At 35.3% G+C, this 13,317-nt stretch overlaps 2 protein-coding genes across 2 annotated transcripts; one reads left to right on the forward strand and one right to left on the reverse strand.

Moving 5' to 3' along the window:
- Window positions 1–1,397: 1,397 nt before the first annotated feature.
- LOC141631325 (heavy metal-associated isoprenylated plant protein 23-like) lies at window positions 1,398–2,203 on the forward strand. Its single transcript, XM_074444013.1, has 2 exons — window positions 1,398–1,539; window positions 1,807–2,203. Exons 1-2 carry the CDS (start codon window positions 1,398–1,400, stop codon window positions 2,112–2,114), a joined length of 450 nt encoding a protein of 149 aa, XP_074300114.1. The 3' UTR covers window positions 2,115–2,203.
- Window positions 2,204–4,054: 1,851 nt separating this feature from the next.
- Window positions 4,055–9,322, reverse strand: LOC141643450 (L-ascorbate oxidase-like). The gene is made up of 6 exons (XM_074452620.1): window positions 9,028–9,322; window positions 8,808–8,900; window positions 8,507–8,719; window positions 8,028–8,213; window positions 4,277–7,801; window positions 4,055–4,133 (listed from the first exon to the last, which is right to left on the reverse strand). The coding sequence occupies exons 1-5, from the start codon at window positions 9,292–9,294 to the stop codon at window positions 6,833–6,835; spliced, it is 1,728 nt and encodes a 575-aa protein (XP_074308721.1). The 5' UTR covers window positions 9,295–9,322; the 3' UTR covers window positions 4,055–4,133; window positions 4,277–6,832.
- Window positions 9,323–13,317: the final 3,995 nt, after the last annotated feature.

Raw genomic sequence — 13,317 nt, forward strand, 5'->3', positions numbered from 1 at the left:
AATTTTTAAGAAATTGTAGTATGCGCAGCGGATAAAAACTGTACCAACATCAAAACATACCAATATGTACTATTGACAACATGATTATAGTTGTAAGGCATTATAGAAAAAAGGTGTACTCCACCAAATAAAATAATAATAAAATATATTACTAAAAAAAATATTAGGATTGTAGAGAATAACAGTCAAGGTTTTAAGAACCCATTATTAACATCCCTCGCCAGACTTCATCCCTACCAAAACAAAAAAAAACAAATTTTTTTCCCTTCTTTCTACTGTCATTTGGGGCTGTCAAAAAACACAATTGAAAACCCCCCAACTAAATAGAATGATAAACCAAGACTCTTCCCACATGACTCATGTTTTTCTTTATTACCCATTTAATAACCTTCAAACAAATTGGGTCTCCTTTAAATTTACACAAATAAAAATAAAATTAAAGGTGAGAACGACCACCACAATCACGTAGATCGGCGGTAGACGGTTATTTCGAGACGGATCACGCTCCGAACGCGCGACTGTTAATGGTGGACCGTGACTCACACGCGCCGCCACATTACGTTAGATCGCGGTCGGTTATTCAAAAACAATGGGTCGGGCTAATCTCGTTACAAAAACAAGAAAAGGTCGGAGTCCGTTAAGGTATGGAGTTTAACTATGGGAAGAGGGGAGAAAACAAGTAATATCTTCATACTGTTAAAAGATGTTTTCTTTCTTTAAAAAAAAAAACAGATTTATTTAAAAAGGAAAAAACAACGAGTGTTTCATTATCATTATACGGGTATGTATGACACTATTCGAAACAAGGATACGATATCACTAAGTCGAATTAATACAAACACATACGGGATAGAGGCCAAAACACAAGATGGCTCTGATACCACTGTTGGAAGTACTAACCTTATTACGGTACTCGTACTGGTAGCTTGTGCTGTCCTCCGTCCACTTGCGTCTACCCGACGGGTATAATAAATCCGATATTCTTCACACCCCAAAACCATTTGCACACTTAGTGATGGTAGCTTTACGTATCTAGTTTGTAGCTATATTGTAGTATGTAATATATTAATTTATTTTTCTGTGTGAATTCACAAACAATCAATCTCCTTATATAGTGTAACAATACATCAGTTACAAGGAGTAAATCAAGGGATTAATTGTCATTATTGGCTGGAATAATGGAGTCATTAAGGAGAAATATTTACAGCCTTAATAACTAATATTATGGTTGTAAATATCAATATTTGTAACAGCTCTTTTAGCATTCAAATTTCAATAGTAAGAAATACATTGCGAAAAATCTTGTGTCCTAATCATCGTTTAAGTTCTTGTGTCGTGAACTCTTGCGTAAGGCGGTGTGTGTTAGACGAAGTTAAACATAAAGTCATAGAGTCGATATGGGCATTGTCTCGGAATTGATGGGTGGAAGGCATAAACATAAGAAGAAGATTAAACAATTTCAGACTGTTGAGCTCAAAGTCAGAATTGATTGTGATGGTTGCCAACTTAAGGTCAAAAAAGCTCTGTCCTCCCTCTCAGGTAAATTTCGTTCTTTACGCTAATCTCGTTTTTCTTTTACTGCGTATTTATGACGACTCAAAAGTTATCCTCGTTATCAGTTTTTGAAAGTAAACTCCTATAAAATTTGAAACATAATGTAATTAAGCAAAATGAATCGAGCTACAACCAGACGACACAATTAAACGTTTTCAAAACATTTTAGTCGTGTTAGACGGATTCCTTAAGGCACTGGAGTAATGTTGTTAATGATGGTGCTAATGAAACAACTGTGATAAATTGCTTCAGGGGTGAAAACAGTAGAAATAAACAGAAAGCAGCAAAAAGTGACAGTAACAGGATACGTGGAGGCGAAGAAAGTACTAAAGAAGGCGCAGTCAACAGGAAAAAAGACGGAGATATGGCCATATGTGCCGTACAACCTGGTGGCTCAGCCGTATGCTGTGATGGCTTACGACAAGAAAGCTCCCCCTGGTTATGTCAGGAGGGTGGATTACATGGACAACCCTCAAACTGGAACCATTGCTCGATTTAATCAGGATCCTTATGTTATGATGTTCAGTGATGATAATCCTAATGCTTGTTCTATAATGTAAATAGCTTCTGTTTTAGGTGATTGTATTCTTTTGTTAATCCAAATTTTGGCCGTGCTATATACTTTCTTCGGTCCTTGGATTTTTTACCATTTTTCATTTTCTATACGATTAATTACTACTTTTGAACAGATCATAAGAATTCTGAAAATGCGAATCTTTACTATACGATGTTGGCTTCAGTTGGACATTCTTGTCCAACTCTTTCGAGGTGGTTTGATAGCCGGTGGCTTCAACTTACCTCCCTCATTCGAAAGGATGAGATAGGTTGGTCCTACCCTAGAGGATCAACCTAGTTTTCTTACCTAATCAAAAAAAAAAAAAAAAAAAAAAAAAGTCTCTTGTAAGACGGTTTCACATGAGACAACGGAGAGTATACAATCCAGAGTACAAAATTTTGATCAAAAAGTCAAAATGTCTGAAATTATGTTATTACATAACACAATTCTGTTTACAGCTACCTCTCCTATAAGACCGTCTAATAGCATAAGACGGGTCCAATAGGAGAAGCTAGCCCAACAAATGAAGTATAAGCCAAATAAAATTGAAACCTCTAGCCTCCATACCCAGTACCCACGTCCTCCATTGAAACTCATCTCATAGTCTCATCCCCTCAGGCCTCAACCCATCAGCTCCTCCACCGTCGTACCTTCATTGCAGCGCACACCCTCACCACCTTCTCACCGCCGTTGCTCTTGTCGTTTCCATCACGTTCTTCTGGCCCTTCATCACCCTCCGCCAATCAGTAAAACCTCAAAGGTAAGATTCCGAGAATCTTTGTCGACAGCTATCGATAAATCGCCAACCACCAACGCACCCACAATTAGATTTCGTTTTAGATTTTCAAATTTCCAGGTTTTGAAGTTGAATACTCGTGTTTTTAAATGGAAAACATTGAGTTTTAAGTTGCAATTTATGAGTTGTGATTTATGGTTAATTGTAGATTTGTTTAATACATGTCGTTTTAATTTAATATCTTATTGTTTTAACTTCAAAACTTTTTAGATGAAAATTCGTATTTCTAATTTGTAACAACTAATTGTTTTGATTTGAAAACTCGTGTTGTTAAATTAAGAACTTCAAGCTTTTAAGTTCAATAAAATTATGGATTCTATTCACCTGAGGCTTCATTTAGTATTTTAGTTTGACAACCACTAATTTTGGCATCAAAACTTACAATTTTACTTTGAAAGTTTCATAAATTCTTATAATAATTAATTTGTATAGCTTTGTTTTCTTATAGTTCTTCATTTTTTTGGTAAATTAGAGTTGGACGTTTCACTTGAAAACTTCATAAATTTAGCTTATAGCTACTTAGTGTAACTATGGTTTATTTGTTAGAAGCAAGGTTTTTAGTTTCATGACCATCTTTTTAAGTTTTAGATTGATAACTTGGTGTTTTAAGTTAAACACTCATGCCCTTAGACAATTTTTTCTGTGGAGCGGCGTGCAGAATCCGGTTGTCGTTGGAGGCTGAGCGAAGGTCGTCGTCGGTGAAGATTCACATGGCTGAAGGCAATGGTTAGCTTAAATTGGGAAGGAGTTGAGGACACGATGGAGAAGAGAAACTAGAGGGGTTAAGAGAATTGACTGAAGTTTTGTCTTATTTGCTAATTGGGCCTGTCTTATGATAAGAGTGGTCTTGTAGAACAATTTACAATTAGTGTTCTGTTTATTTGAATTCTTGTCAAGTATCACCAGCCCGGCAAGAGAAGAAAAAATGAAGATATAATGATTCGGAATCCTAAAACCCGAAATGAAGATATAAGGAGTACGTGTTTGTTTTGCTCGAATGCAAACATCACAATTAGTGCTAGAAAAAGTAGTTTTAGCACATTTATTAAAATACGGAAGAAAACGTAAAATAGAAGAAGACGGGTGCCCCAACCTCCGATGCCAAATCTCATGGGTATTTGGAGTGCCAATGGTATGAACGAGTGGAGTGTGGTGTCGAAGACCCGTCAAGTAGTACAACCCATCGATTTGCTCACCCGCACCAATCACCATCTTCGAGAAACGGTCCTAAATGAGACAAAGTTTATACGAAAATTGGATTGTAAGCGAGTTATCAACTAAAATATTAGAGACGGAAATTAAATTACAATTCAATTTTTCAGCAAAATAAACACCGCGTAAAATAAGTCGATGAGATAAGTGAATGTCACCTGTGTGAGTGGCGACGGTTAAGTCACCATTGGGTAATCCTACAGAAATAGGAGTTATGCGACATAAATTAGTAAAAAATGACCGACATGCCGACATGTGATGGGATGCTCCAGTGTCAATAATCCAACAAGAAGAGGTAGAAAAATTACCGTTAAGGCGTTCCATCGAAGAATTAGTTTTATGAGCCTGCCACAACTCAGATAAGGTGTCGAGTTCGGTCGGGCTTAAGTTGTTAAAGTCAAGCTTGTCAAGAGGAGTCGACGAACATGAGGCATGACCCATACTCTGACCGGCTGCCAAATTCTGGCCTGCCACCATGTGCGCCCGAGGGGTCGATCCGGACACATGGTTCAAACCAGAGAGGTTCTTCTTAAGCCGTTCATAACTAGCCCGCCCTTCAACATCATGTATAACTGTACGACTCATGTCCTTCTCATTAATGATAACTAGGTTTGGTGCCCGGCTTCGCCCGGGCTACCTCTATTTACCCTAAAATTTTATTTTCAATAAAATAAACTATGTTGGAGTTGTCTAACTCACATGTTTACTATTTGTAATATATTTTTCTACGGCATATCTTGTAATCATGATGAAATGTAAAATTTATTTTCAAATTATGAGACACGTTCACTACCCCGCTATTAATATTATTACTTTCATGACATTCTTTTTTAATATCATTACGTTCACTACTCCCGTGGTTAGTATTGTTTGTTTTACTAATTCCTCGATTTTTTCCTGTTAAATTCATTATTCCCGTTAATTTTATCCGGCCTATATTTAAATAAATAAAATATTTCCTTGAGTCGATTGGTTATTTAAATGTTCATACTTTTTCTCATTGTTACCTCCGTTACTTTCACTACACCCACTATCATTATTATAATTGTCACTACTCCCACATTAATACCGTTAATTTAATTAATCTCGTTGCTGCTACTATTACTTTTACTACATTTGATTTAATGTATAATTCTATGATGATACCAATTAATTCCATAAGTGGGGTATGTTAGTTTTAAGGAAAATTACTATATTCTTGTGTTTTCTAAATTTAATTACTTTAATTTAATATAATTTCCATAAATATTCTTCATCAAGGCATCTTTATATTATATTTTTAACCAAAACTATATAATATTTACATTGAGGTCCCTTTATTAGGTCCATCACAAGGTGCTATCGATTTAAAACTATATAGTATAATTAATTTGTATAGATTTCTTTAATTACATTGAAGTCCCTTGGTTTCTGGAATTAATATATAGTATTGATTCGGTCTCTAGGACGGTCCCCCCACCAATCGGGAAACTTTCCCGTGACCCTAAAACAGACGGGGTAGAGATGACCATGACGCTGGCACGCAATACAGAAAGGTCTTGCGGGTTCGGTATTTGAATCAGAATTCGAAGTGGGGTTAACATAAGACAAACGCTGGTCGACGCGAGAGTCACGTCCCCCCACCCCTGTATTACGCGAGCCATGATGTAGGCGAGCAGCAAAGGCCATAATTTCTGGTTTGAGGTCGGGTTTTGAGATAGTAATTGACCGAATATTCTCCTGTTGAAGGAGACTATTGTAAGTGATGTAAAGATTAGGCAAAGGATTGATACCTAGGAGTTGAGATCGGACACTGTCGAACCTATCATCCAAGCCCATAATAAAGTCTCGTACCTTTTTTCGTTCGCGGCGGGTATCCATAATCGAGACCCAAGGACATGTGCAGGGATTGCATTGACAAGCAGGAATGGGGTCGGCTTGGAGTATATCATCCCAATGCTTCACAAGTCGTCCATAGTATGCCATCACAGATTCCGTTGGTCCTTGATGGCATGCCATGAGATCGGCCTGTAAACGGTATATACGAGCATCATTGTCTTGAGAAAACCGATAACGAATGTCGAGCCATACCTGTTTAGCCTCCGGACGCCGGGAAATCGAGTTCTTGACTGACGGTTCAATGGTGTTGAAAATCCAAGCAGTTACTAAAGCATTAAGGGACTGCCAAGATGCGAAGGAGTCGGATGTGGTCGCTGGTCTCGGAATCGTGCCATCGATATAGCCAAGCTTCCCCTTGGCGAGAAGCGCGAGTTGAAAATCCCGTTCCCATTCATCATAATTTTGTCCTGTAAATTCGGTTTGCGAAATTTTGGTGCCGGGATTCTCAATATGAACATATGAATAAGCGGGTGATTTCGTGGTGGTTACGATTTATGTATTTTCGGGATTCGTCATGATTTGAATGGTTTGGGAACGAAAGAAGTCGAGTGAAAGAGGAAGAATATGACGGCATGCTTGTAATCTTCTCTGATACCATGTTAAACGTGAGATATGAATGTAATTGTAATATTATTGATTTACCAAAAGTGTGTTTTGTACAATATATACTTTAGCTATTTATACATAGAGCAAATGAGCTATTGACGGAAAGAATAATAATCCTAACAGCTATATACAATATAAGGTAATGAGCAAAGTTTGCCTTGTAAAGAGCAACTAGCCGTTAGGGGCATAATAGAGGATTTAATGTTGTAATTAGCGATTAATGAACTAGCTTAGGGTTTGATAAGAAGCTTGCTTTCACCACAACCCATGATAGACGAGGGCAATTTCCCAACCCTTTTGATACCTTCCTCGAATACAATTCCCATACCCATGTAGAAATGGGACTCTATATGACAATGAAATAGCCATACTCCTGGGTTATTCGCCTTAAAACGGATAGCGGTCCACCTATCCGGATGAATGGGGACCGTGTTCTTTTGTATAGGGTCCACAAGGTTGTACTTCTTATAATCATTAGAGGGGTCAAACTTACCTTTACCATATCCCAACACCCAAAAGTCATGCCCATGAAGATGCCAAGGGTGAGTCTCACTATTGTTTGCCAGGGATTTTGCATTTTGTAACACGATATCGATTGTTGTATCAAACTTGAGCCTATATATAGCATTGCTAGAGGTGCCATTTTGGTTAACAGGTGGGATATTTATGTTGTAATTTTTATAATCGTATTTATCAGGTGGAGACCCTTGATCGAAGACTTGATGGAGTTTTCCCTTTAGCCTTTTCTCCCCAAGGGCCACTAAATAAGGTGTTGATGGTAAGGAGATTGCGACATTGTTTACGGTCCAATGTAAGAACCCGTTAACCTTGTTTTGCGTGTTGAGTAACACGATCACCCGGTCAGAGGTGGGAGGCGGGGGTTCGATGAACCCTTGCCGGGCTTTAATTGCTAAGCTTTGGGCTACCCTTGGATCTGCGTTGTTCCATAGAGGTCCAGTGGTTGGAATTGTGGGCGGCTTTTGTTCCGTTGTGTTTGGATTGTAGTTGAAGATGGCCAGCCCAGTCGTTGTTTCGGGCTGTCGGCTTACCACATTAGTTGTGACCCAATAGTTCCGGGATGGGTCTTGGTTGGCTTTAATTAAAACCGAGTACGTCTCTCCGGAGTATATGAACAAGTTTTGGACCTCAAACGGTTCAACGTAGTGTCCGTCTGCTTCAACTACCGTCATGTTGTGTCCCTGTTTGAATTACATCAGACAAGTGCAAACCTAATTAATTAATATACATTTTGATTATTTGACCGAAATGGTATTCCGATTATTTGAGTAAGACCGTCACACAATAAGATAAGATAAAACAATATAAGCTTTTTGGAAGTCTTAGAAATTAACTCAAAAATTTATTTTACCATGTGACCATTTTACGAAAATTGTTCAAAAAGAAATTATGAAGCAGAAAGTTTACCTCTATAGCAAAGCTAAGAGCAGACAAGGCAGTAAGACTACCAATCCGTAAACGGTATGTTTTGCCCGGGACAACAGTTAAGACAAATGGGGCGCAGTCGGGACTGGTGGCATTACATATCGTGGGGTCCGCCGGTGTATTGACGGATGAGCAATTGAATCGACCTCTTCCTTGAATAAGTAAAGACTACAAAACCAAATCAAAGAGAAAGATAAATAATGGAACATAAATCCTCAAATATTTTGAAAATAATTACTAATGCTCAATATACCATTAATGTCTTGATTTCACATGTAAGACCATCTAATAAAAGTTTTTCACAAATCCTAGAATGAGACGGTTTCACATAGTAAGATGGTCCTTTTTTTTTTAGAGAAAGTCATATATAAATGAACCGTCTTACACTATGAGACCGTCTCAGACAATAATTAGAGAAAGTTTTTATTTGGAAAATAGAGTCTAGACATAAAAGAACATACCCGAGGTTCACCAACAAAGACAAATGGGATTGAAGACAATCCGGTGGCGGCCTCAAAGGTGCTATTGTGCCACCAATCAGTTAATAAAACGCTACGATCAAAGTCGTAAGTGAAAGGTTCAAATTGTCCATCAGGAAGCGATACAACGATCATGCCATTCAAACCCGCTTCTCTTTGCATACCATAATGAGCATGGTACAAGTATGTGCCCGCCTGCATCACAACCAAAACACGACCTTTCATTAGCATTCAGCACCACATATGTAATTACTCAAGCTAAGGTACGTAGGAAAAAACTTACTCTGTCGACGATAAATTTGTACACGAATGTCTCTCCAGGAACAATGGGACATTGTGACACTCCGGCAGTTCCGTCTGACCACGGTGTTCCAAACTGCGGATAATCACAAGTTTAGACATTTATTACGCGTCATTTTATAATATAATACGGAGTATTCTATTTGTAACCTCGACGACAACCGTGTATAATATAATACGGAGTATTAGAAAAAGTGACCAACCTGACGAATACCGTGCCAATGAATGGCAAGGTTCTCGGTTATCATGTTATTTGTAACCTCGACGACAACCGTGTCGCCTTGTTGAGCAGTGATGGTCGGACCAGGGGATATGCCATTGACAGTAATTGTCAACTTTTTAAAACAATCTGGGGATTTAAATTCATACTTAACGTCCCATTTATAATATACAGTTTTAGCCTCGACAGTTGAAATTGTTATTAGACCAAAGATTATGAGAAGTAGAGTAAAAAAAAATGAATATTTCATTGCTAATTTCTTTCACAATATCCGAGTATTGTCGTTTGTAGTTATGTTTATGCTAATTCATAATATGCCTCCTTTTATATATAGCCAGCCATATCGAGTAACGTATACAACTTTACTTTCTTGGTCTGTAAAAAGAAACGAATTTTCATCGAAAATACCAATTTCTTTGACTTCCTTATATAATTTGGGACTTCTAGTAATCAATTAGTCTTAACTATAAACGGATATATCCGTCTAAAGTAAAAGACGGGTTAAATATGCTTAAAGTAATAATATTTTTGGGGTCCACCATGTAAGTTGTTGTTTGTCTTATGCTTAAAGTAGGTGACGGATATCTCCCGTCTATAATGAGAATTTGTGTCCAGCAAGTGACGCACTATACGTCTTCACTTTAAAACGAGTAAAGTATATATCATTTGTGTATATAAGAACACAAAACAAAATGCAATATATTTGTCTTATATACATAAGTAATATAATACTTGACCCGTCTTAAGCTTAAACAGATGGTGCCGTCTTGAAATATTACGATTTCTCAATTCCTATTGTTGGGTTTGTGCCTTGATTCTGTTAGGTCTTAGAGAGTATTATATAAACTCTCTAAGCTTCTACCTAGCAGTCATACCGTCTGAATCTGTAATCTGAAAACTCTTCACATATCAATAAAACTCTCTCCCTTCTGCCCTGGGGACGTAGCTAACACACCGTTAGTGAACCACGTAAATCTGTGCATTTGTCCCTTTTGTTGTTCTTTCTTGCTTCTGTTACAACACCTATTGTAGTAGAATAAATATTACACACTTGGATAATAAACTTTTTAATTTTTAATACATGGATATGCATATAATAAAATATTTAAACAAGATAATGAACCATAATAAAATATCCACTCTAATGGCGATTTCCCATTTTAGTAAGGTAATTTGGTGATACTGATTATGACTTATTTTGGTTTTCATCCGAAGTCCATACTCCATACTCTGTGAAAAATACGTAATTGTAAAATTCGAAAGTTTAGCATACTAGTTTTATGCCCATGCAGAAATTGCACGGTCTACATTGATAAAATTTATTGAATATATATTTTATTGCAAAAAAATCACGATTATGTATTATATTATGACATTTAAATTTTTTGATTATAAATCATATTTTAAATTTAAGAAAATGTAAAAATTGGTAAACGAAATGTGTCGCAGACTATTGTTAACCCGTATTCTAACTATTATTCGACCCCTATTCACTTTTACCCGTATTTTATCCTAACATGGTTAATCCGTTTAACGTAATCTAAATTAACCCGACTTGCATAATCCAAATGTAACCATAATGAATTGATTAAACTCGTTTACAGGCGACTTGATGTGAATCAATATATAAAAAAAACAATATCAGAATAACCATATAATAAAACACGTGGAATCCAAATTGTTCGATCTATAGCCCGTGTATCGCCGTTTTAAGGTTACTGGGTCAAGTAATAAGAATCAGTAAAAGATTTAGATTTGTCTTATATGCTAAAATGAGATGGATACTTACCCGTTTTAATGTTAAAGCGGGATACTTTTATTTTATTGGAGTCTAACCGGAGACAAACCTAACACCATACATAAAATATATATTGCATGAATATGGTTCAAATAGTAATTTTATATTACTTAGAATAGATTAAAAGTAATGTTAATTAATACATGGCTTAGTCAACATTACTTTTAATCTATTCTAAGTAATATAAAACTAGTATAGATCCCCGTGCTACATCACGGTATTTTTTAGTTTTATTTTATAAAAAGACATTCTCGTTAAATTAATTGAATAAATTAACTGTACCTTTAATGTTATAATGTACTAATATAATCTTATTAAGAGCTAGAAAATGAAAGTTTATTACCATCAAAAGACAATTTAAGTTAAGCTATTTTTGTCTTAAACCATTATTACTTTACTATAAAAATTAACTCTGTAATGATATATCATTGCATGAAACTAATTTATGACATTAAATTACAATTAAGCGATGTAAAAATGTAAAATCTAATTAAAACGCATATAACCTTATAACAAAAACAGGTAAAAACAATATGCTACGCACTTAAAAAGACGATTTACGAATAATTAGACTAAAATTTTTCTTACTTCTAATAAAAAAAATACATAAAAATTATTACGTCCTTTAAAATATACACCATATTTAAAGTGTAACTGATGAAGGATAATATAAGAAACATATTTACATAATTTTAGGATGTAAGTGATGACAATAATTATGTTAAAAACTGTATAAGAAGCAAATTTGCGTAATTTTAGAGTGTAACTGATGAAAAATAATATTTATGGAAATGAAAATGATTGCATAATAAATTATAGATTTTAATGAAAAATAAGTATGAATTTTAATTAAAAGATTAGAGTTTATTTATAATAATATATTGATTGAAAAGATAATAATGTAATTTTTTTTACTTGTTCCTTTATTTAGCTAGATGCTTTTTGGAGGGAAAACTAAGAGAATCTTTATTCTCTTAGTAGTAGGGGGGATTACTATAAATCCAATTATTTGACTCAATTATTTGACCCATAACCTCCCATATTCATAAGTCATGTAACTCATAACCCTCCAATTTCCATGTACCCGCATTCTTCGTAAATTTTGCTGCCTTAAAGTGTAAAACATATAACCCTATCACTGCCAAAATTCTGTCGGCTTATATTTCACCCGCTTCTCATTACACTTCCGTCTCACCTCAACACTATAGCCTCTTCAAGATTATTGGTGCGCCAGTTGAACTCTTAATCTCGCCTGCTCTCTCTCTCTCTCTCTCTCTCTCTCTCTCTCTCTCTCTCTCTCTCTCTCTCTCTCTCTCTCTCTCTCTCTCTCTCTCTCTCTCTCTCATCCTTCATAAATTTTTCTTGTATTCTTCGATTTCAATTGTAAAAAAAACGTAGATGAATTTTTTTGGCCATATTTTTCAGGTTCAATAATTTTTTAGCTTTTTATCAAAATAATTATGATTTTTTTCTTATTTAACAATTAATTTTCTTTCTTTCTAACCATTAATTTGAAATCTCAAAAATTTCTGAAAACTTACTTTATTTTCAAGTTTTTAATTTTTTTTTTCAGGTTTCAGTAATTTTAACGAATAAATATAATTTTTTAAAACTTTATTTCCTCATTTCTATCTCATTGCATTCACATTATTTCACTAAGGTTTGAATAAATATGGTATTTAATGTTTTCTTATTATGTCTTACTAATTTGATTATAAAGAAAAAATAGGTTGTTTCTGAGTTGTATTTATTAATCTAGTTAATTAATGAGTTTATCTTAATAAGATCAAGTCTGAATTATATTTTTTAAATTTTTTTTTCTTACTAATTTGTGTTCTTTAATATATTTGTATTTAAGTGAATTATATTTTTTTTGATTTTTCGAATTTTTCCCCTCAAAGTACGATGAACTCACTTGTGCACTCTTGAAAAGGAGAAAAAAAGTAATGCAAAATAAAATGAAATATAGGAGAGAGAGAGAGAGAGAGAGTAATTAAATAGTTACAATGATCATGGTGGTCCCTACCTAAAAAAAAGTATTTCAATTCCATCAACCAATAGGAAGCCAAGAAAAAACCTAACTTTTATACTAGGTAGATTTGACAAATTTAGCTTTATAGTGTTTGGGAAATAGCATGTCCTAATATATGCAATCATTTTGTAAAGTTGTTTTTACAATTAAACATTATTAAACCGCCAACAAACGGACTTTAATGTTCTTCTCACCCAAATACAGTAATTGATGAAAATTATTGGTGCTTATTCATGTACATGATTTACTCAATCATGTACATAATTTACCATTATACCCCCTTATTTTAAACACCCTTTTACCCTTTTTTTTGTTCAATTCAAGTAATCTTTTTAATTTTCTCCCTCCATCTACCACCACCCAACCACCGTGCAGCTTCCCCCTCCGCCCCCTCACCTGCCCACCATGCACGTCCACCCAGTCGCGACTAGACCCTCGGCCGC

This window comes from Silene latifolia, chromosome 2 (assembly GCF_048544455.1).
Source record: "Silene latifolia isolate original U9 population chromosome 2, ASM4854445v1, whole genome shotgun sequence".
In the NCBI taxonomy this organism is placed as follows: domain Eukaryota; kingdom Viridiplantae; phylum Streptophyta; class Magnoliopsida; order Caryophyllales; family Caryophyllaceae; genus Silene; species Silene latifolia.

What these genes read in the sequence shown, in the direction of transcription:
- LOC141643450 (XM_074452620.1), bottom strand. Translation starts at nt 9,294, where the DNA reads ATGAAATATTCATTTTTTTTTACTCTACTTCTCATAATCTTTGGTCTA. An exon ending in ATTGGCACGGTATTCGTCAG is followed by an intron (nt 8,901 to 9,027) that starts GTTGGTCACTTT and finishes GATTATCCGCAG; the next exon opens with TTTGGAACACCGTGGTCAGA. An exon ending in CTCTTAGCTTTGCTATAGAG is followed by an intron (nt 7,802 to 8,027) that starts GTAAACTTTCTG and finishes TAATTCAAACAG; the next exon opens with GGACACAACATGACGGTAGT.
- LOC141631325 (XM_074444013.1), top strand. Translation starts at nt 1,398, where the DNA reads ATGGGCATTGTCTCGGAATTGATGGGTGGAAGGCATAAACATAAGAAG. An exon ending in AGCTCTGTCCTCCCTCTCAG is followed by an intron (nt 1,540 to 1,806) that starts GTAAATTTCGTT and finishes AAATTGCTTCAG; the next exon opens with GGGTGAAAACAGTAGAAATA.